The 25,899-nt window shown below is 31.2% G+C and overlaps 1 protein-coding gene across 1 annotated transcript; it reads right to left on the bottom strand.

Annotated features, from left to right (window-relative positions):
- Window positions 1–559: 559 nt before the first annotated feature.
- On the bottom strand, window positions 560–18,445 carry LOC149902566 (very long chain fatty acid elongase 4-like). The gene is made up of 7 exons (XM_090110320.1): window positions 18,316–18,445; window positions 11,587–11,683; window positions 8,675–8,943; window positions 5,825–5,996; window positions 3,969–4,096; window positions 1,774–1,923; window positions 560–759 (listed from the first exon to the last, which is right to left on the bottom strand). Exons 2-7 carry the CDS (start codon window positions 11,663–11,665, stop codon window positions 676–678), a joined length of 882 nt encoding a protein of 293 aa, XP_089966446.1. The 5' UTR covers window positions 11,666–11,683; window positions 18,316–18,445; the 3' UTR covers window positions 560–675.
- Between the last annotated feature and the right edge of the window lie 7,454 nt (window positions 18,446–25,899).

The raw sequence follows: 25,899 nt of genomic DNA, 5'->3' as shown, positions 1-25,899 counted from the left end.
AATATTCTTACAAGGTGCGGCCGCCATGAGTAAAAATGTGTAGAATTACCTAAATAAATAGCGTGCTAAAAAGTTAAAAATAAAATATGTATCGCAGTTAACTTATATTTCTGATATATAAAGCATTTGAATTTTATATAAAACTAAAAATGAAAATAAATATTCATTCGTTTTAATCGATATATCGACTATTTTACTCCTGACAGCACTGACAATCTCTGCTTGATAAGACCGGTAGTCATAGAAATCTAAATAACAATGCCGAGTGAACACATTATCTTTTTTTTCAAACATTTGTTTTCCCATAGAATCAGAAGTCAATATTTTACCAAGAATTATTAAAAATAACATAATGAATTTTAAATATATTATGATTTCTGTAAGGCCCTAATTTTGTTAGGCCCAGTTTCGCCATTCTCCTTTAATCGTAGGATTAACTTCAAATGAATTAAGTTTAACTTATTAGCAGCTCTATAATTTCTAAAACTAAATTGTGTAATAATTTCTCAATACCTAAATGAAAAGCAGCAATACACACACTAAGATAATAAAACCAATATTAAACTCAACAACTATTTATTACATACATTACAATGGTATGATTGTACTGAGAGAGCTCTTACAACTACATTATCGACTATTTGAATAAATTACGTAGATAAATATAATTAAACGTTAGTTATTCTTTAATTTCCTAGCTGCAATAGTTTCTTCGTCGTCGAGGCACTGTCCGTATCTGACTTCCATACATTTGCTTCCCTGGAAGAAGAAAGAAAATACAGTTAGTAAAAATGAGTTTTGTTTTATGGAGTTAGATAGAGGTAGGTTTCCGTTCTCCCGAATATTAATACTGATTTCAAAATCAATTTTTTAATTGTTTTGTTTTATGTGAATAATACATATTTGCATGTTTTCGCGTAAATACAACAACCCGACAATAATGTATCTCTGATTTTAGTTATTTTAACAACAAAATTGAGTTTTTCAACAATTTTATGCCACTGCCCATAAAACACATACATTCCTAACGCACCCGCCTAAAAACCGCCATTTTAAAACAGTTTTCAAAACGATTTGAAAGTACCAAAGCTATCTAACACGTACCATTTAACAATCAAACGCTTACATAAAACTTGCGTAAGAGTGAAAGTGAAGCGTTGCATCATAGTTTTCACACTGTTCATCTGTAGAGAGATTTCTTCTGACATTCATTTTCAATACTTTTTTTTTGGTTATTTATTCGGCACACTTTTAAAGGTTAAGTGGGTGAGTTTTTGTTTTTGGTGACTGCTTTTACATGGTTGTGAAATTATTTTATGTTTATTTGAGTAATCGCTTGTTTAGTACTTGGAGAAGTAATTGAATAAAGAATGTCTCTATAAAATTATGTCAATAGACTAGACTATGCATGATGAAAATGTGAATGAATTAATCGTAATTTTGCATTGATTGTTATTTACATTGATCTAATTATTATTACATTTTAATAAGCGGATGAGTTTATTCTATAATATTAATAATTTAATGTAATATGAGAAGTGTATAGTTAATTTGTAGAACAAATTCTTTTTACGATGAACAACGGCTTGTGTACTTAGTTCAGAAATGTATTAAAGATAAAAATGAAGAACATTCAATAATTACGTACTTAAATAAAATGGTTATTGTTTCTATAATGATAGCAATAAATAATGTTAACACAATCTACATTTAACACACATTATAATATACGATATTATATTATACAAATCACGATTTTACAATATCACATACCTTAGCCATATACGCCTTCATGTAGAAGTTTCCAAAGAGGACAATGAAGGAGATCATGTAGATGATCAGGACGTAGTGCATCCAGAGGGGGAACTCGCAGCCGGTCCTGATGCCGTTGATGCCCAGGATCAGGGCACAGGTGAACTGGATCTGAAAGGTTGTAACCTTAGTTAGAATAAGAATCGATGGTGAAATCTTTTGAGACTGCTTCGTATTTATATTTGGTAAAAGCAATGCTTTAGACTTCGTAGAGTTTGGTTGATTTAAGATTTTAAACATTATTTTTAACAAAATATATTACCGCCTTCAAATTAATAGGACTTAACCAAATTTAAAAATCACCACCAGCAGGGTGGAGGTATTAGCTTTGTAATATAAAAGTTTTCTCAAATCAAAGCCAGTCTGAAGTTAAATAAATATATACAGTCGAATGGAAAACCTTCTCCTTTTAGCGGTAAAAAAAGGTATTTTTATCCTATATCTAAATCTACCTAAGCATTGTTGATACTGCACTTGCCCATGTACATGAAATATTGCTTATATTTCATGTGCATTGGCACAAGTGCTTTCCGTATTCCATAACTCATAAACCAATGGAACACTTCCATTAGAACCTGAGAGTTAGATATCATATTAAATGAAGACAGCTTAATGTTCTCAGCGAAGTATAGGACATAGTAATTCAAAAATCCACTAAAGTCTTCTGATTTCTCGTCAGTACCTAATGAAATGCTTAAATATCTAATAACACTTTTTTACGTTTTTAATTTGAGACATGTATAGTCCGATAAAACGTAACAAACGTTAAAAATGCATGCCTTTATAATCAGAATTGCATACAAAATGAATCGGAAAGCTTCTCTTTCCCCTTTGCGATATTTTGCTAATTGGACTCGATTCAACTGTACATTCTGGCTGACTTAATTACCATTGTCCGTTACTGCTAATTTATTCTGTTACTTGTGAATCTTTAAGAATACCTACTACGAGTTTATAATACAACAATTAAAATGAATCTCATGAATTATTATGTATACTTACATTAAATTGTTATGGTATAAGTACATCATACATATTTTAAACAACTAAAATATTTAAATCAAATGCATATTCTCTATTTGTTATGTAGATAAATAAATAACTAAGTATTTTCATAACTCATAATTATTTATTTACTATTCATATATTATTGTTGTAGATTTAAAATGAAAGAGATCCTATTTGGTAATTTTAAATTTATTATTTTATCATTGAATCCTATTAACACGTCCCGATACTCTATAGGTAAGTTTAATAATAAAACTGAGGGACACTAAGGCGGCTCTAGAAAGAGTCGTACATCCGTATACAAGCACTATAATCTTCTTATACAGTAGAACCTCGATAAGTTAAAGTCCAAGGGAAACACAAAATATTTTAAGTTATAGAGGTTTTAAGTTATCAAGGGTCTATCCATTTTTCACTGCTTCTATAGCTTTTAATTTATCAGCGTAGGTGAGGGTTATTAGTTTTCTTTTTGGACTAATATTAAGCCAGTTTTATCACACAGTAAGTAAAGTGATGTTTCCAGGACAACGATCAAAAACTTATGATGCAAGTAAGTCGTTGTCATAAAGCTAACCGCCGCAAAGCTTTGACGAATTTCGATAAAGCAAACAATAGGTAATGTAGGGTAATGTATTGTTTACGTTAACAATACATAGTAAACACGTGCAAGCAATAAATACCGAAACCTTTTGTTTTGACACTCTTTCAAAATGACTCATTGACAAAAAAAATTATGTAATAGAGGTTGTGGAAACATTTTTTTAAGTTATTGAGGGCCAATACAGAGATTATTTATTTAAGTTATAGAGGTTGCGTATTTTAAGTTAAAGAGGTTTTGGGCTCTGATGGGAAGGGAACATATTATTTTGTGAAGTTACAGAGGTTTTTATGTTATCGAGGTTTAAGTTATCGAGGTTCAACTGTATATATAAAAATGAATCGCAAAATGTGTTGGTAAGCGCATAACTCGAGAACGGCTGAACCGATTTCGATAATTCTTTTTTTATTATATTCCTTGAAGTACGAGGATGGTTCTTATGTAGAGCAAACGTAAACATGTACCATGGGCGAAGCCGGGGCGGACCGCTAGTTAATTATAAAGATAATTCCATTGATCTTTTGTTATAATTACAAACAAATATACTCACCAATTGCAAGATTGTCAAGTACTTCTTCCACCACAAGTACTGGCTGACTGTCGGGCCGAAGACGGATAGTCCATAGTAAGTATACATGAGCACGTGTATACCGCTGTTTACCATCGCTGGTAGGAATGCTGAAAACAAATGAATATATTAGTAATTAAAAGTGAAGTCCCGTGTCCCCTAGTGGGGTAAGAGGCAGATGAATTACGCATACATCTGTTTGACTGATCGATTTTTCTTTAGGGGCAAGTAGGTGATCAGCCTTCTGTGTCCTGCCAGACCGAGACATTTTTCTTTCTTCGTCTCCACCAGGAATCAAAGACGCGACCCCTCGGTTCTAGGCTCACGTGTCAACCACTGTACCAAGGAGGCGGTAGGATATAAGAGTAAACAAAATATAAAAACAAGTAGAAGAAAAATGTACTTATAAATAAAAATAAATTATAAAAAAAGATTCACTGAAGACTGCAAAAGTATTTCAAAGCCAACAAAACAAAATAAAACTAATATTATTGCTGAATTTCTTTTTATTATCTTTATTTCTATTTCATGCAAGGATATTTGTATCAATCTTGCATAATCAGAAAATGGAATAAACATTATTTGATATATCCAATAAAAGCACACGAGAATGTGCATGACATTGCAAAAGCCAAACAGAATAAACCCAGCACTTTGTTGATCAAAAGCCAAGACGCGGAGGTAAATACTAAATAGGTATACGTCTCAGATCAAACATTATAAAGGCTACAAGACGTATATGTAAGAGAATTTACTTAGCGTTTGTACCACGGGGATATATACGTAAATATAAGGTTTCCCGCGTTCCCGGTGGGATATGGGCCAGATGCATTTCACGTCTGTTACACTGATCGATTTTCTTTAGATTCTAAAGTTTAGGAGATCGACTTTTGTGAGACATCTTGAATTTTTAGATTTATGCGGTTAGAATAAAGGTCAAAAATAAAAATGTTGTGTGGTTTTATGAAACCACGGTAAAAGTGAAACTTTCCGAACACTGCTTTATACGTACTTGCCAACCGACCGTCACGCGACATGCGCTACACAGACCAAAAAGTTTGAGACGATGTAATAAAAGTTTCACTTTAATAAAACAGTTACAATGCCATAAGTTTTTGGTGCTACCGTAATAATTCGCCTTAGTATATTTGATTAGTCGCTACTGAGAGTCCTGATAGAAACTAGGAATCTAAAAGCTTCTGTTGAATAGAATGGTCACAGAAAATAAACCCACGTACTCGTAATGTAAGTCATTCAATGCTACGAGTGTAATATGCAACTGACACTAACAAAGCGAATCTCAAGCGGATTTCATAGCAACGACGATAAAGTGGTCGCAGAAAAATGTGAAAATCAGAAAGTGAATTTAATAATTGTTTAAATGTTAATAAAAGTTAGGATGCAACTTTTTGTATGTTTAAAATTTTAGACGTATACTAGCGGTCCTCCCCGGCTTCGCCCGTGGTACATATGAAAAATAGATGTTGGCCGATTCTCAGACTTACCCGATATGCACAGAAAATTACATGAGAATCGGTCCACCCGTTTCGGAGGAGTATGCAGACTAACATTGTGACACGAGAATTTTATATATAAGATAAGATATTGTCGTAATTTTTAGCTTTACATAAACTTCCTAGCAATTAAGAGGAATGTAAAAATCAAAATGAAATGATAGGATACGTAGGTTGTATAATGTATATGTATACGCCTATGTAGAGATGATAAGAAAAAAATAATATTTATTATTTATTTGTCAATAGATAATATTGGATTAAAATGCTTACAATTTCTTATGAAGGTTAAAAAAATCAGTTTTTTTTTCATAGTATACTTACTTGATCCACTAGGCACCCATTTGATTCCGATCCACCAGAAAGAGAACATAGTGGAGTGATGATATACGTGCAAGAAGGTCAGCTGCTCATCTTTCTTCCGTAGAATGAAGAAGAATGTGTCGCAGAATTCTAGAAGCTTCGAGAAGTAATACCACCACACTGCGTCCGCTATCTGTAAAGAGTTTGGAGTTATAGTATTCTGCTTATATATTTTGTTCCTACAATTTTAAGAAAAAAAATGATTAGACACTTTGATGATGCTTTTTTATCGTGTAACATTTAAGGGAAAATAAATTGTAATTTGCATGACGCTTATAATATTTATATCCATTAAAAAATGATATTGATTTGACAACAAGTTTCCAAGTAAGTCAAAGTTTTTAATTCAAACTGAATTAATTTTGTCTACATTCTTTTTTTGTTAAAATTTTCTTTATACAGTTTCAAATAAATATTATAAGAGACGGATTAAACATACAATCTCAATAATTTAACAAGTTTAAATAATTATATACCTTGACGTATTAAATGGAAAAGTTTAATTAAACAAAATGGTTAACAAGCTAACAATGTCTTAACAATAGCTTAACAAAACTAAATTAAGTTAATAATTAAAAGTTTTACGTCTAGTAAATGCAATTAGGGGATTCTTTATACGGTTGCTGTGTTATTAGTTCTAAACTCAATTAATTTATTGTAATTAGTTTATTAAATTATGCTGTAACTTTTTTTAGTTAATTGTTATACGCTAGCTCGAGTAATTTTTTCTTGTTGTTTAAGGTGTTTTTCGGACAAAATTTCATCTTATATCAAAATAAAAGAAGTTTAACATGAATTTTCTTTGTCATAGTTCTGTGAAAGTAACTTCAAAAACAAATTAGCAGTTACGAAGATCAGTCTCAACGTTGTCTCAACAAATAGACTAATTATTTTTACAACAAGCATTTATAATAGATCAAGAGCCCACGACGGCCAGACTTTCCTTTCTTTCGGAAAGTTGAAAGTTTCTCTGTATATGTCTCCTATACAGATAAGAACGACCAGCGACTATCAAGTTTGGGTTGTGGTTACTTTGGCAGGAAACAGGTAGTGAAGGTGTATAAAATAGTACCTAACTTTCATTATAGTTTAAAAGCTAAATTTTATATATGTTACTTGGGGACCTATAAAAAGACATTACCTTAAGAGCCAGACAGTTTTCATGGTTCTTACATCTAGCCAGACACATTTAAAAAATAACTAACATATCATCAAATTCACATAACTACCTAAAAACGTAACAAATATGAAATAACCCACTAAAACATTAGTTAACTATAATTATTAAAAAAATAAAAGTATAATATATAAGTAATAAAGTTATTACTTATCTTTTACGGGGGTTTATGTTGATGAAATTTCACGTATCTCGATGACACAATAAAAAAGTCATCGGGATACGTGAAATTCCATCACATAAGTCTAAGTAAAAGATAAGTAATAACTTTATTACTTATATATTATACTTTTATTTTTTTAATAATTATAGTTAACTAATGTTTTTAGTGGGTTATTTCATATTTGTTACGCTTTTAGGTAGTTATGTGAATTTGATGATATGTTAGTTATTTTTTAAATGTGTCTGGCTAGATGTAAGAACCATGAAAACTGTCTGGCTCTTAAGGTAATGTCTTTTTATAGGTCCCCAAGTAACATATATAAAATTTAGCTTTTAAACTATAATGAAAGTTAGGTACTATTTTATACACCTTCACTACCTGTTTCCTGCCAAAGTAACCACAACCCAAACTTGATAGTCGCTGGTCGTTCTTATCTGTATAGGAGACATATACAGAGAAACTTTCAACTTTCCGAAAGAAAGGAAAGTCTGGCCGTCGTGGGCTCTTATATTATAATAATTTACGTGTTTTATAGCATTTAGAAAATAATATTCTGATATTCAACACACCATTTTATTCATTTCTGTGGTGTTTGATGTAAACGGTACTTTGATGTCTGGAAGCCTAGGCAGCCTTAAACATTCCTTTGCTCTTCATTGCTATAGATTTTAGGTTAACATAATATTGAATAACCTTCTTACCATTTTCCAAAATATTATTTAGTTTCTCAAATGTATAATACTCGTGTAAAATCAAATACAAGAAAATACTAAAATTATTATTTACAATAAACGAAAAACGACAAAATTTAGAAGCAAATTGTATTTTGTAAATTGAAATATTAGATCGATTATTTATACAAAATTGTCATATTACGACCAAAGTCTGTAGTCAGAATCTTACGTAATATTACCAGTATAGGAAATGAGATTCAACACTGCAATGGTAACATGCTCACAATTTGCAGTATCATGCATGATAATGTTTCTGAACTTTATGGATCCGCTAGAATTGTCGTGTACATAAATTAGAGAATTTCAGTGTGATTTCAATTGGTTCTATGAAATATTTAATGGTACTACTCTCATAATTATTTTTATTACTTACAGGAAATATTTTATTTACATAAAATAATGCTTGTACTTGCAAAACTTAGATTAAACAGATAACAAAAATCATCACAGTTGCTCTTGATCTAGATATCTACATTCACCAATCTATACATAATATATTATAAAGCTGAAGAAAAAGCTTTATTTGTTTGTTTGCTTGAAAGCGCTAATCTCAGGAGCTACTGGTCCGATTTGATAAATTCTTTCAGTGTTAGGTAGCCCATTTATTTGCGGTAGGCTATACTTACTTTCTAATATCACGCTTAGATCAATAGGATCGTAGCAATGCGGGAAAACCACGGGGCTCAGCTTTAATACACGTAATGTATAATATTAAATACCTCAAAATGAAAACTTACTTGCAACTCATCCGGGTCATACTTCTGCCTACACGGTTCGCATATATAGCTATATCGCAACCGAAACGACGCCGTTAACAACCGTACAGCTATATACGCGTTCAGTGCAGCCATTGCCAAGTTATACGGCACTAACAGCCAGGTTAGTTTGAACGGCCGTCTGTTCTTCATGAGCTTAGGCCCGATCCACACTATGAAGAGGTAGAGGAGGGTGTACACGAATGTGGGTAGTGGTGAGTCGACTAGAGGCCAGCCTTCTGTTCGTTTGTCTGGAACAAGGAATTTATTTATTAAGCTATTGCAGCATAGCTTCTATCGCGAGCCTTGAGCGCGGGGACCGAATCCAGAAATTCCGTAACGAAAAAACCTCACGCTCCCCACTCCGACGGGCGCGGAGGTGTGGCTTGAAGGCATAGCATGCAATAGCTTTACCGCGGCAGTCCCCGAGTGCCACACGTCTTTTTTTATTTGCACGGTATTACAAACAGATAAAGACCAATAAATATTGCACGATTGGGATAAAGGAAGGAGTGACGATACGATATGTATTTTTTTTAGTTAATCCGATAGCTAACAATTATTGTTATAAAGACAATATGTATTTTCATTTTTCACTGCTGTAAGAATTTCCGCTTGGATAGGATAACCTAATAATAAGTGAAGAATTTAAAAACTTACAATAAGTCTTCCCAGTGTAAACCTAATATTTATTACAATTATCATTTTTTGAACGAACTTCTACATAAGATCTACAGCCATAGCAACCATCTGCACAAACGGAGAAAAATGGAAAAATATGCATTTCACCCGAATGGAAAATAGACTCACTATCTTATATTATTCTTAAAAAAAAACTTAAATCTATTTCAGTGACAAATTTCGTTCTCATTCAATAATATCCATCTTGATAAATTATCGCATTTACGTAGTAGATTAAAAAAAAAGATCTTTATCTAAGTAAATTGTAATTTAACACTAATAAAGTGTTAATAATATGCACTGATGAATCGATAAAAGCCTATAAAAGCATATCTTCTTATATATAAAAATGAATCGCAAAATGTGTTGGTAAGCGCATAACTCGAGAACGGCTGAACCGATTTCGATAATTCTTTTTTTATTATATTCCTTGAAGTACGAGGATGGTTCTTATGTAGAGTAAACGTAAACATGTACCACGGGCGAAGCCGGGGCGGACCGCTAGTTGCTTATATACCTAACGTTTATCTAACTACACAGGTTAAATAAAAAACTTTCGTTTTTTAAACTAGCTTTTTGTAGGTTAAGTGCGAAGGAATACATTAGACTACTCGTTATTCTCAATAATGAATAAAAATGCAGTTATTCAAATTATATGAATCTAAATAGTAACAGATGCAGGTATTATGCAATCATTTATTTAAATTACACTAATTATAAATTATTTATAATGAAATTTAAGAAAAAGCTCGTTTGTTCTGTTTAAATGAAATTAGTTAACCAGAGTGAATTTAGAAAGAAATTCTAGCAATAATTCATTTAAGTTTAAGCAGTTCTTATTGTGGAAAACTAAAGACTCTATTTGTGAAAGAAACTTTTCACTATTTCCTTACGAGATCCATCGCGATAAAAAAACTACAAATATTGAGTTATAATGAAATTGATTATTTATTATAACTAATTATGTACCTACCTATAAATTACGACTATTACGTAATAGAAATTAATAGAAGCTTCCATAATTTGTTTTGTAGTTAACTCTAGAACGTATTTTGAATCTATATTGAACTTGAAAACAAGTTCAACCATTTCAGGATGTTTATTTGCAAATAAATAAGTAGAGGTAACTTGTGCATCGAGTTATATTTATCGTCACACGTGTTCACGTGGATTTTGCTACGTAATCTTAAAAGTTTAATATTATTGGATAACTTCTAATGTCCCATACGTAAAGCGAATCGATTAGTTTGCTATTTGAAGTTGAACGTGGTCTGTATGATACGTACGTTAAATATTTCTTTTGATAAAGATTCTCCATAACTATGGGAGTAGGAAAAAGTTAAAAGAATGAATGATGAAGATTTTGGAAACAATAATGTGCCAAAATGCCGAGTGTATTTTTGGGAGATTGACTGAATTTTGATAGATAGACATAGATGAATAGAAGTCAAATTAAATACATGATATTCCAGAGACATTTTTTTCGTTATCATAAAGTTCCTTCATATGATATTAAGAACCATTTTAATACCCAAACTTCAGTTATAACTGAGTTTTTGTCGCTCAGTAGAAAATTTAGAGACTGTTCTCTAGCTGTAGCTTTTGTCACAAAAACTTTTTCAAATATTTGCTCCGCCCGTATGCGACGTATTTACGAAATAGCTTCGAGAAATACTTTCCTGAATTCCTTGTTCACTTCGCAATTGTATTACCTACATTCTAAGCCTTTTAGATTTTTATATATGGGACATACAAGACAATGTATCTACTATTGAACTTTTATTTCGTTTTTAACCCACTTCAAAAAAAGGAGGAGGTACAGATTATTGTTCTCTATATTTTGTTCGAGCTATATTTTAGGCAATAGATGTCTAGTTTTTATCTAATTTAACAATTATTTTGCTGTTAGAGGTCAATAAAAAGGCATGGAAAATAAATCAACAGTTCTAATATTCTATTCAATTAGCTCAGCTATATTATTGCTTGCTAGCTGAACTTAAAAACGACATAACCGTTTAAAAATCTTTCTCCAATACAAAGTTTTAAAATTTTATCTCGAGTAAATCCTGGAGGATGGAGTCAGGACGAGTAGTCAGTTATTTATACATAGATAGAAAATTTAGCAAGGGAAGTTTAAGATGAAAAATAAAATATCTACGTAAATTTATAAGTTATAACTTTTAACATAATATAAATTTAAAAAGTAATCTTACCTGATAATGATAAAGTCCATAAATAATAGTCGTATGTGTCTTTTAAAACACTCTGCGTTGAATTAACTAACGTCGCCATTTCTAGCTTTTACGATACCTGGAAAATACAAAAATAATTACATGAAATAAGCATATATACATGGGACAAGGGTAAGAAATAACATGAGATAAATTCTCATATTGATACATAATAATTTATGAAATTTAGTGACAAGTAATTGACAGATGACCGTCAAACTATTTTTTAATACATTCGCTCAAGCATTCGCTATATACTTACATAGGATACAATTGTTTTAGAAAAAAATACCAACTTCGCTTCGTGGTAAAATGCTGCTAAAGAAGCTTATGCTACCACATAATATACTATATCTCGACACATTTTTCGTGATTTTTAATGCATGATGTTGGTTACTGATAACTTATTAGATATTACATATTTATTATCCAACCATATTAACCATATTAGTATCCTATTCGTTTGCCGGTACAGCTAGTCAATACTAATATTATAAAGCTGAAGAGTTTGTTTGTTTGTGTGAACGCGCTAATCTCATGAACTACTAATATACCCTTATCTAAAAGATATTTAAATGAGACTCTTTTACAACAAATTTAATATTAAAATGCAGTTTTAAATTTAAATTTACATTAAAAACTGATTAAAGTGACGCATTAACTTTAACTTTTTTATCGTAACCTTTGAGTGATACTTTTACTTTCTTTTGAACGTAAAATTGATACCATACATCTTGTAATCTTATAATGTGTTGTACCTCAGGGTATAGCATAGGAGCGATATTTTTATATTTTAACATATTTATTACATTTAGAAGATTTATAATTTACAAGTACAGTTAATTACTAAGTTACTATGTTCTGATTAATTATCAAATTCAAATCCTCCCTTCCACATTTATTTTCTTATATTAAATAGATTTTGTTTTCTTACTCTAAAATGCGTAAGCTTTATTTTGAGAACTATTTTTTTTTTACTTTTAAACTACTTACAATACAATTTATTCAATTACCTGCTTAATATTTCAAACACTTTAGACAAATATTTTATAAACGCATTATGAGTTTTCCTTAAACACAATGATAATAAAAAGTTCCCCAGCTCTTTGACTACGCATCTTACCGGATATGCAAAGGTTACGGTACTTTGTCGGTCAATGGGTTGTCGGTCAACTTATAACTTGAACTTGCATAACCAACTTTCCTTGAATATTTTGACAATCATTACTTGAAATTATGTGAAATGTTTGCTTAACATGAGTACGGGTATATTTAAGCATAATTATTGAGATGCAGATCTTGGCAATTTTTTTAGAAAAGCGTGTGAATGATAATGCTATTTAGATAAGTGTGAAAATTCTTTACAATCTCAAATATCATAAATAACCATATAAAATATACAAATAATATAAAGAACCGTATGTTTGAAACAAATTACGTTAAAAATTATACTATACTCGCATCCTGGCAAACTCTGTTTCGCCACCAGAGATACCTTTTCTTTGCTATAAACCTCACGGAGCCCGAGATCTTTCCAACGAATGCAAAACCGTGGAAATCGGTTCGTGATTTCTGGAGTTATAGCGTCAGGAAGGAAAACCCGACTTATTTTTATTATACTACAGACTACTATATTATTCAGAGATTTGATTAATCATCGCTCTCTAAATTCTTGCGAATTTCAATTGAATATTTACTTATACAGGTTAAACATACAAATTCAATATAAATTCTAGTTTTTTGTTGGCTAAAGTGGGTACTATACTATACAAATAAAAAACTCAAGCTTACAATTAAGTTGAAACCTTTTTGTTAAATAAGACATTTTTATACATAACTCAAAATTATGTTAGCATTTTAAACGTAATTATAAATATTGATTTTTAATTAATCAGTTATTTCTGTGGTTATTTCTTACCAATTAAAACAATTTGTCATATAATTTTGTAAGTCGTATTTTACGGTCTTGCACTATGCATATAAACACAACTCAGCATTTCAAACTAAAATGACATTAAGGGTTCAGTTAAGGGCCTCTTAAATGAGTAGAAAGTGTACCAAATGTAACGTAGACCAGAGATTTCTCCTTGTTGCAAAGTTCTTGTAAGTGATTGCTTCGTCATCTTAGAAATTGACATTCAGACGATTGCATTTCTCTCTCTAGCTTTGTAAAGCCCTTTGTTTGCGGAGTAAATATGACATGGTATTCAGGAAATGTAGCAAATGAAAGGATATTTCAAATTACTGTAGATAAGATAGATTGGTAGTATTAGAAAGGGTGATGTGAGTAGTGAAATTTTATAGTTTGTGTCGTGAGTCGTTTTGTTTTGTGGTTATTATAATTGTTGTATTTATTAGGTATAGTCATAAAATACGAATTGAAGGAATTGTATTTGCCATGTATTTGCTGTATAAAATATGATTTTTGTAATGAATGCATTGACACAGAATACGGCAGAGAACGCTAGTATTGACTTGAAATATTCATTTTTCAGTTATAAAGTTAAGAAATAATTAATAACTACACTTGCCGTTCATTACAATTAGATATTACGATTGTAATTAATGTACTTAATGAAGTTAACTTTATAAGTAAAAACGAGTTTTTAGCATGGAATTAGAAGTTGTTGACTGTAATTGTTCTATTACTTAGTAATACAGCTATTGAACACAACAAATCTATTCATGTTTAGAATGTATATCAGATTTAATTATATCTTACAATAAACTTTCTAGATCGCTCTAGGGTACAATTATTACATTCTTGTTAGCTTGTAATTATTAAATAGGAGGTTCTTGTTAAGTATAACACGTGTAAGTCCTATTAATATTATAAATGCGAAAGTTTGTGAGGATGTGTACGTGTTTGTTTGTTACTCTTTCACCCTACTACTGAACCGATTACAATAAAATAGCACACATATAGAACGTAACTTTGATTAACACATAGGATAGGTTTTATCCCGGAATTTCTACGGGAACGGGAACTATGCGGGCTTTTCTTTGAAAGTACGGGCGAAGCCGCGGGCGGAAAGCTAGTATTTGATATAATTGTATTTCAAATTTTCTGAGGAATGCTAAAGGATTCTAATGTTTGAGACCTATGTCGTGCAATGGAAAGCAAAGTTTTGCCTCGTAAGCACTTGACCATCAACGACACTTCAAAACATAGTAATACATAATTCAAAACACATAAAATAAATAAATTAATCATGAAAATGTTCCTTGTTTTAATCATGAATTTGTAATCATAGTAATTATATATCGCTCTAAAGATATTTAAGCTTCGAGCACAAAAATAATTTTAAACCACTTTAATTCAAATTTCCATAAGAATAACGATCCGACCTAAATAAGATATGAAAAATCCGCCGAAAGTGTACCGTTGACTTTGTAAACTCTATTTGTTTCGCAAGAGAGTCACGTACAATTTTTTTCCAATTAATCCCAAATGTATTCGGTAAATAGAAAAGGAATTTTCAAGATTCTAAATAAAAATGTAGTTTGTTGTGAGGAATGAGAATGAAGAAAGATAAACATATTAACATAAAATATACCTTATTTCATGTTTTTGTAGAACTTTGTCACATCGCGAGTTGCTTGAATAGTTAATTGTACATATAAAGTACAGAGTAATAACTACTCGTCACTGGTCTTACAAGAATAAAAAAAATGTGTGCGTGTACTAGTGTACACACGTAAGAAGTGCAACTTCTTTATGACCTTATTTTTCAAAAAATAATTTACTATATGCAACTTTACAGAAATACGTCGAATCACGCGTGGTAGGGATAAGAAAAAGATGGCGCGTAACGGAAAAATGTCACGCGTAACGAAAAAATGTTACACTCAATTTTTTTGCAACCCCGATAAAGAAGTTTCACTTCAAAAAAATACGTGTGGCACTTGAGGACTGCCGCGGTAAAGCTATTGCATAGCATCGCATCGCTGTGCCGGTTGGAGTGGGGGGTGTTAGGTTTTTTCGTTACGGAATTTTTACATTCGGTCGCCGCGCTCAAAGTCTTAGATAAAAGCTATGCAATAGTTTAAAAATATTATAATTCGCAGATTGCTTGATCCGGAATCAAATCATAATAAACCAGAACTTTTGTGTTCCTTTTTTATTTTATTTATTTTTTGTATTGTCACGTTAATGTTTTTTTGTTTTCTTCGAATAAACTTTCTATAAAAGTCTGTAATATTCTTGAGTCATTACAATCATCACTTTTGCGGGTGAAAGGAGACAGATTTTAAACAGTGCTTTAAATTCACTTTACACTATAATATATAGTATGTTAGTATTAAGTAATTAGATGGGAAATAACTTATACTTTATCCAAAACTAATATTCATATGAATTTTAAAGGAATAAAGATTGCTGATAGTTGTAAATGTACATGAATCGTATAAATTGGATATTTTTTGACGTACTTGCTACTCTATCTACCCACGTGATTCCAGAAAAAACGGATTACCTATAATATATCTATACAGTGTGTCCGGACATGACATACCGATATTTGAAGGGGCTATTCTCCAGGTATTTTTATCGACAATTCAACCCCTCTACAGTCCCCTACCTCACCCCCCTCAAGATGGTTTTCGAATTTTTTAAAGTATGTTTCATCACTCTTATCAATTAAATTTGTTTAGTGGTCCCTAGAATAACTTGTTATTGTTCAAATAAAACCAAATTTAGTATTTTGTGGCACTCACTTTCGAAGTTATTACAATTTTCATAAATTCACTATCTGAATTGATAGGTTTACCATTTTGAGGGGGGTGAGGTAGGGGACTGTAGAGGGGTTGAATTGTCGATAAAAATACCTGGAGAATAGCCCCTTCAAATATCGGTATGTCATGTCCGGACACACTGTATATATTATAAAACTCAAAGGTGACTGATATAGTGATCTATCAACGCACAGCCCAAACCACTGGACGTATTGGGCTGAAATTTGGCATGTTAGGACGTAGGCATCCGCTAAGAAAGGATTTCCCGAATTTCTTGCGGGAACGGGGAAAAACGAGGATGCACGTACAAAGTCGTGGGCGGAAGCTTAGTTCTTATATAAATGCAAAGTAGGTATAAAATAATTGAAAAATAAATTTCATTCATCTATACTTCAAGTGAAAGTATCGAGAGTTATCTGTAAATAACCGTCGGTGTAAAGTTACTTCCTACTAAATGGTTACGGTCACTAAACTATGCCGTAATAGTAATTGGTTCCGTTGCATTTTTAATTGTTATAATTAAGGCTTAAGCAGGTAAACTGTCGTTTGAATGAAAGTAAAAGTCTTGATCTAAATAATTCATTAAGAAATTATCAATAAAGACTAGCGCTTTAGCGAAAGACATTATAAATTGCTATGAAAATCGTTAGATAAATAACTTTAAAACGCTTTTATATATTTAACTAGCGGTCCGCCCCGGCTTCGCCCGTGGTACATATTTACGTTTTCTCTACATAAGAACAATCCTCGTACTTCAAGGAATATAATAAAAAAAGAATTATCGTTATCGGTTCACCCGTTCACGCGTGATGTCGTGACCAAGGAAAACGGGTTTCATTTTTTTATTTTTGTATATATATAGATATACGTAGATAGTAGTGATAATAGTATCGATATCATTCTTTTTTATATTTAGGAAGTAATCTTTGCTGGATTAAGGTAGGCAACCGATAATGGTTACATTATTTCATATGAAAATCATTATAATTATTATGGTTTATCTGCTCATTTTAAAATGATTGAATTATACAAGAAACTACCTTCTTTCTATGACTATATTCACTTCTCAACTAAAAATTTAAAACTACCCAAATATGTTCCCGTACATTAAATGGATAATTCTTTAACTAACAACATGATAGCTATTTTCATAAATCTTAATCTTAATACTATTATAAAGGCGAAAGTTTGTAAGGATGTATGGATGTATGGATGTATGGATGTATGGATGTTTGTTACTCTTTCACGTAAAAACTACTGAACCGATTACAATGAAATTTAGCACACATATAGAGGGTAACTTGGATTAACACATAGGATAGGTTTTATCCCGAAAATCCCACGGGAACGGGAACTATGCGGATTTTCCTTTGAAAACGCGGGCGAAGCCGCGGGCGGAAATCTAGTATCTTCTAAATTGCATTTTATCTGTTATTGAAAAAGTTTCTGAAGCCTGCTATTAAACTTTGATTTTATCTCTATTACCTTGGACTTTGGGGCTGTCTCGTATTGGGAAGTTTAGGGGTTAAGTTTTCTTTCAATGGGGAAAAGCTGTTTAGTCGTTTTCGTTCTTTACAGTATTAAAAGTAGGTAGCTATAAGTAAGAACAATAAATATAGTTATTTGTGTTTAATATTTTAATACAGTTTAAATTTGATCTTGTATAGTTTCCATACAATATTTATGTAAAATGGGGAGATTCAAAATAATTATATTCTAGTGATGAGCTTTAATTTACATAGATATTATATTGATTTAATATATTTTGTAAATCAACGTCTAAATCTTCATTTTTGCATTATAATTAAAAATATTCCTAGTGCAATGTGCAGTTCCTATACTTTTTACCCTGAGTTACATAAAATATTTTATAAGACAATTTACACCTTTAAATTTTTCCATCCACAAAAATTATTTAACAATTAACCACATACAAACATTAAATTAAATTTAATAATATTTAATAATTAAACTTACCTAAAATAAATAATAAATAAAGCACAACACACACAAAACACTCGCGATCTATGTCGACCCGCGGTCTCAAGGTATAGCGGTCAACTGCGCAAGCGCACCACAAACTAACGTCAAGACGAGCTTTAGGGGAGATACGCGGTTATGTTATGTAAGCCTTATGTAAGGCTGTAGGTCGAATATAATGTTGTATACATATGTATGAAGTTAGAAGTTCCTAGATGACAATTTATTGCATACTAGCGGTCGCTTCCCCCGTGGTACATATTTCGCAATAATTGTGAATTTCGCAATGATGTAGCCTATGTTCTTTCTCAGGGTCTAAAGATTGCCTGTGCCAAATTTCATCAAAATCAGTTGAGAGGTTTAAGCGGGAAAGCGTACAGACAGACAGACAGGGTTACTTTCGCATTTATAATATTAGTAGGGATTTTTATTGCAAAGAGAGTGATTTAGGAAAAAAGGCTAAACCAGTATTGTGTTGGTATGAAATGTATGCTTATGCTAATGTTTTACGGTTGCATGGATTTGCTAGAGGCTTCGATCATAGATAACATTAGAGGATAACTTTATTGGTTTGAAACAAATTGTAAATTTACTTGGTTTATCACTGTCTAAAAATAATAAACTATAGTGAAGCCGTTAGCGAAAAGGAACATCACATGGGTACATGACATAGTAATATCGTGGTAATATAATGTACAAAGACCTTAGAAAAGGCTATCCCTTTCTAAGGTCTTTGTACATTATTCAACGGAAATGTATGTTAATGCATTTAGGTATGTCAATTTATGGTATCTAGAGATTCGTTATTCACAAAAGGATTATTCAGTGTGCACTAGTATTTTATAGTTCATATTATAAAAGCGAACATTTGTATAGAAATGTAAAGATGTTATTTTCTGTAATACAAAACCGATTTACCCTGGCATAATGATGTGTGATCATCATTTTGTTATAGGTAGATTCATCAGGTGTTATAATAACACACCATTTCTTAAATCTGCTGAAAATTTTGATCAAATAACGAGTAATCTGAATTAAGGTGATGAATTAATTTTTCTAACATTTACGGCCCTTTTTAAACCTTCGTAATTTTTATATTATTAAAGTTGTTGTGATGAAAATTCTTGACAAGAAAGTTCAATAGTAACACAATACGTCTACCGTTTTAGAAACATGATTCCATGATATTTTCTCGATAGAAAAAAAATACAAAGTTCTCATTGTTATTTTTTTTTAATCTCTGGCATCTTCAAAATAACAAACGTAAAGTTACGACTTTTTGGATATTAACTATAAAATATACAACCTATACGTCTACCGATTTAGAATTTTGAAATATGCGATGGTTTTGAAATAAACAAGAAATACTTGAAATTAGCGCGCGACCAGCCAATATAGCGAGAGCCGCCCTGTATCTTCCTACCCCGATCGCTGCACGAGTCATTCCCGCTACGGCCGTCACACGGGGAACTTGTGTCGCTCGCGCAATCGTAACAAAGGGTGACAACACGATAAGACAAAATGAGACAAATGGGGACAATAAATAAAATAAGAAGAAGAAACATAAAGGTTGGAGGAAAAAGAATGCTTACAATTGGAACAAATTAATGAAGTAAGTTGGTTTTATTTTAAATTTGATGATAATTGTATTATAGACGATGTTTGATATGTACCCCTGTTTTAAGTACATAACGAATGTGTAAGGTTTTTTCATTTATAGCATAGATAATCTTTTCTGAAATCCGGAATCCAGAAGGAAAATAAACCCACTGATTGTTCACAATGTGAACCCACTCCTTCGTAAGTACCTTTATTCAGTCAAAAATGTATGTTATCAACGCTCTACTGGTTTTATCGCATGATTCCATTTTTAGCAAAAAGCAACAAAGTGCAAAGAAATAAAAAATCATGGTGAACTTAGTGGAAGTATGGTGGACGTAATATGGAACAGGAGCTCATTGGAGTAGTATTATATTTAAAAAAAATACGAAAAAATTTCAAGAATTACATTTCTTAGTAGGTGGTAGATAAGTATGTTGTATAAAGAATTTGATGTTGATATTTATTTCATTTATACTTACTACACCTGTGCGGGAAATTGCTTAGTACTAAAACAGGTTTATATTCATATTTACATAGTAATGTGAGTTTTCATTTCGAAACATTTTGTGTAAGTATATTAAATTGAGTTCCTTGGTGATCTGGAAACACAATTGGGCCCGGAAGATGGCGCTGCAGTCACTCCTCCTAATCACATGAACCGATTTGGATGAATATTTGTGTGCACATTTCATTGTTGTGGGATGATTGGTTGATTCGTTTTCACATTAGCTAATATTATGTATTTTTGTTGTTAGAAAGTAAACTTAATTTAATGTTTATAATACATTATTATTGGTATAAATAAGCCAGTGTTCGTCTCACATTGCTGTACCTGCCTACCTACCCTACCAGGGCCTAACTTTGTTCTGGCTATTTTATTTTGATTATTTGTAATGAATAATTACAATTATAATAGAGTGCAAAAAATAAATACATGCGTCAATATATTTTGTGTTTTTTTTTAAACAATTTTTTTATTTAAAAAATATCATTCCGACCGCGGCTTTGCCCGCGTGGAATTAGGTTATATCGTGAATCCTGTTTTATCCCACAGAAGTGTTCAGTTCGGATAAAAAGTATCCTATGTGTAAATCCAGGCAATTAGCTATATTTTATCAAAATTGGTAATGTAGTCTTGACGTGATTAAGTAACAACTAACAAAAAAATATACAAATTAACATCCAAAGTTTTCCAAAGTTTTTGTAATAAAGTAAACATTACGAAATAATAATAATTAATAATTATTAATAATGTCTAAGTAGTTGTTAAAAAGAAGATTATTTGTTTATAAGCAAGAAAATAAAACCAATGAATCAACAATTAAATAAATGTATAACAATATTATAACTGTATGACGACTCCATACATGTTTGTCCCGAGTCGGCCAGCGGCAGCGCGGCGAGTTTGCAAGAATGACTTCGCGCACACCCGCGTTCGCGATAGCGAGCTATTAGACTCCGCCCGCCAGGCAGTGGATTTTTTTTGTGTATCCTCTTAAGGGAACGTCGACATTTTTACACGTTTAAAATAAAAGTTATTTTGCATCAAACCAAAAATAATTTTATTTGTAACCTAGTTTTCGTTTAAATATTCATATGGTCTGTGTTATGCCTATAAAATTTAAATAATATCAAACTAAAAAAGAAGTTATTTGCATTTTATGATAGTAATCAGTGGTTCAGTTCAGTTCAAGGTTTATTTTTCTTTTTGAGGGTCGAGAGTTCAGTGCCTTTTCTGATTTAATAGATCAATTTATTTGTGAACCTTTATATTCTTTAGAACAGAGGCGCTATAATGTAATGTTCGAGTATTTTGAATACTTACGTGTTTTTTCATAAGCCAAAAGCCTGTATAAAATCTTTAGAAGCACCACGTTTATAGTTCACCATTTCAGGCACATTATGTAAAATAACCCAGTGTTTTTGACGAAATTTCAGTAATATTACGTTATACCATACTCTATAACAATATTAAAACCTCAACTTCCTAATGCCTCCGCGCTATTGTAGAGTTTTAATTTGGAGAAAAAAAAATTGAATTTAGTTCTCAATTTCATCCTTTTTGAATCAAACATTTAATTTATACAAGTTTACTTTGAGTCATATAATATTATTATATGAAAATAATAATAGTGGTAGTAAGCTTATGTTCTTAGATTATCTATATAAGAAATAAAGTATTTTAAAGATTACTATTGCTTAAACGACAGTAATGTATTTTCTTCAAAATATTAAACATCTACTTATTTTCATTATTTAAACTGTGTTGTTAAGTTGACACTTAACGTCAAGCATCTACTTAGACACTTGAAAGTTTACGCCATGTTTAAATATTTAAAGATATTTTACAAGCTAGCTTAGATTTTCTAAAGAATTATTTTAATGTTAACCTCAAGTCATCCAATCTAACATTGTTATTCCAAAACATTATATAGTTAACAGATATCAATTTTGCTTATACCTGTAAATAATTTCAGAAATTTTTAAATATCACAGATATTTAAAAAAATCCTACATAATTCCTACAATTGTTTTTAGATTTCTAAATATAACAATTATTAAACTCTTTATTCGCAAAAAATTACAAATAATATTCCATAATTTCTTTTTTATATCTTTGCATTCAAATTATAACAGAACATATTTAAATTTACTAAAAAAGGGATAATTACGGAATCCACAAAAAAGTACAGCATCCGTAAACCGAACATTCTTCAATTACGTCTCAGATTTTGTAACTACATATTTGAAAGATGAAAGCAAGCCTTTCACCAGTGCAAATAATAGAACCAACAGCTTTAATCGAAAATAGACTTATACCTTAACTGCTAAAGTTGAATATTGCATAACAGGTTAAGTGTTGTGTTTAATTTGTACATTTACTTAGGGACGTTCTAAGAAAGGTCATAATTGCTGAAGTTGTTTTGTTATTATGTATTTAGGTTCGCGGTTTTTAGGGATAAATTGTTTTAATGACTTGAAATTTTTTTGGGGTTAATTAAGATTAATTTAGATACCTTTTGGTTAGGCAGGAATAACATAAGTGAGAAAATACTAGCATCTAAGGGCATAATTGTATGAAGTGGTGAATTTGCGTTGACAGGGGCCTTCCATATAATATTCGTAGATAATATGAATGAATAATACTGACATTAATAAAATTATTTACACTACAACAAGAATATGTTTTGTCAAGAATTAAAAAAAAAAACACGAATCTTTAAGTAATAAATCAATTTAAAAAAAGTCGCGAAATTCATAATCCGCTCTCTCAAAACTCTCTCTATTTGACATTTTTTTTATAAAGTAATATTCGACTGCGAAAGTAGAATTCTCAAAGCTCGCGTTTAGCTCCATGAGGATACTAAATAGCCATTTTATTAGTGACTATAAAGACGCTTAAAAACCTATTAACTATTAAGGTATTATCTTATTTAATAATATTTATCTTTTTAAATATCGCATTCATAAATTGATTAAATTTTGCAACTATTAATAATTGTCAAGTGTTTGACTTTATTTTAAAACACGATTCAGTTTTCATTATAATTTATATTTCTTGTTATTTTAGCAAAACTCTATGTGTAAGTTTTTTTAGTATTCATAATGAATAAATATAATTAATCTTCCATACTTTTTGTTTTATTGTACTTCAACTATGAAATTCACATTTCCACAAATTCTTCAATTTTTATTCGACTGAAATAGGATAGTAAATAGAGGAAGGTCCTTTGTGAGTACAGTTCATTTTTGGATAGGACGAAGGCGTAGGCGTTATTTTAAATGTATTCTTCATCTCCATTTACACACGTGTACACAATATTATGTTTTCTTATTTCCTTCCAGACAGTGACGGCACAAAGTTTTATCGTTTCAAAAAAGCTGTCTATATGTATATACATTTGTCTAGCAAATATCCGTGGAACAATATTTGTCACATAAATTTCCTGGAATCAAAGTAGGGTAGAGACAAATGGGTCAATATATGTTACACCTAAGATAACAATTGACCCATTGGTCTATGATATCTACGATCTGTGTTTTTTGGGTTTCCTCTCTTGTTCTTTATGGTATTAAATGCCAAATGAGCGGTCATATCTTCTGCAGTTATATGACATAACTTGAGGAATTACTACGCTTAGCTTATCAATACATAGTATAAAACATAAAGTGATTCGAGAGAAAGGTTTTATAGTATATAATTTATTAGGATTTAGACAAAGCGGGCGAAGCCGCGGGCGGAAAGCTAGTGCTTTATAGTTCGCAGGCAACTTTATTTATCTAGCTTCTCATATTATGTGGTATAAGAAAAGCCACGGACTAAAGCTAGTACTACCTATGTGTACAATTAGTTCTATTACTAACAACCAAGTTCTACTCCATAGTTTTAGTATATTATAGTTACGAATTGGATGCAAAAATAACCTTATATGTACCTATCCACATACATAAGTAACACAGTTTACAAGACATACACAATGAGTAGGATGTTTAATAATTAGCGAGGGGATTGCGAAATTATCCGCAGAGGATACATCTGGTCAGAGTAAATACACAAAACTATATGTTCCAACTTCGTAGCTATTTATACTCCGTTTTTCCTGTACAAAGCGACTCAAGTTAAATATTGACTTCCTTAACTACAGTTTCTGTTAACTATTGGGGAATTGCTCCTACGCTATATTTGAAACTTAGAAATGTACTCTAGAGGTTTATCTATAAATATAAAACTCAAAGGTGACTGATATAGTGATCTATCAACGCACAGCCCAAACCACTGTACGTATCGGGCTGAAATTTGGCATGCAGGTAGATGTTAGGACGTAGGCATCCGCTAAGAAAGGATTTCCCGAAATTCTTGCGGGAACAAAGTCGTGGGCGGAAGCTAGTATGGTTATAATAGTCTATAGGAACTTGGCTGTGTAGTTCTAATAAAATAGTCATTCAAATTTGACTGCAAAATTACACGCAGAAAATTTTGAATGATTAAAATATTACATTACATTAAATATTACATAACAAATATAAAACTTTAGAAGAATAAACGCGACTTTAAACATTTCATGTTCTATCTTATTTTGTACATACATACGTTGCATTATATTGTAATATACAATTTTATTACACAACTATCGAGTCACCTGAAACAATTATATGAACAACTTAATACAAATAACAACAATTATTACATCACAACAGCTTTTATTATACGGCATCAAACGGATTTTATGCATTACCTTATCACTAACAGGACATAATTTAGGTCTCAATACGATGACACAAGATCACTTTACACATAAATACCAATAGCTTTCCAGTAAAATTGTTTTCGAGAAATCTTAATTCACATTGTTTCTGAAGTCGAGGCTTTCTCTCAACTGGCCTCAATCGCCCGTCCTTTTAATTTGGCAGGCCTATAATTTAGCACAGATTTATTTATAGCATTATTATTCTGACGAGTAATTAAGATTTTTAACACGTTTTTCTAAATATCCAATCAGAAATGATGTACAAAGTTCGATGAGGTACTATTTAACTTGCGCTATCTCGTCGAGGTTCTAATTATTTTTATATCTTGTTATAATAAAGTTTCAAAGTTCTCTTGGAACTAAATATACTTTAGAGATAGAGGATTTTAAATTTTTATATCTAGGATCTGTAATCGTACCCATATTTAGTGAAGTACACTAGTGAAACAATATTTTTGCCTGATTCAAATAAGTGTTGCTCTTCGCTTCCAAAATATTACTTTTCAAATATGGATTAATTTTACGTTGAAGTTATATTGTATAAATTGTATCACTAGTGACCTGCCCTGGTTTTGTATTATCCATGTTATATAGTATGTTTCGCGGTGAATCGGTATCAGCTCGTTTCCTTGAGTCGTACAATCAAATAGCAGATTCGACAAGATACCTGCGACGTTAATGCATAACATGTATGTAAGCCTTACTCTTGGATGACAATATCTATTGCTTA

This window comes from Colias eurytheme, chromosome 15, assembly GCF_061535395.1.
Source record: "Colias eurytheme isolate Ceu_HAF_F1 chromosome 15, ilColEury1 Martin Lab GWU primary, whole genome shotgun sequence".
Lineage (NCBI taxonomy): Eukaryota > Metazoa > Arthropoda > Insecta > Lepidoptera > Pieridae > Colias > Colias eurytheme.
Note: the sequence above shows the minus strand (reverse complement) of the source record. Positions and strands in the feature narration are given on the sequence as shown.

Coding starts and splice junctions, on each gene's coding strand:
- LOC149902566 (XM_090110320.1), bottom strand. CDS start 11,665: ATGGCGACGTTAGTTAATTCAACGCAGAGTGTTTTAAAAGACACATAC. Junction 5,997..8,674: donor ATGACCCGGATGAGTTGCAA/GTAAGTTTTCAT, acceptor AACTCTTTACAG/ATAGCGGACGCAGTGTGGTG. Junction 760..1,773: donor TGAAGGCGTATATGGCTAAG/GTATGTGATATT, acceptor TTCTTCTTCCAG/GGAAGCAAATGTATGGAAGT.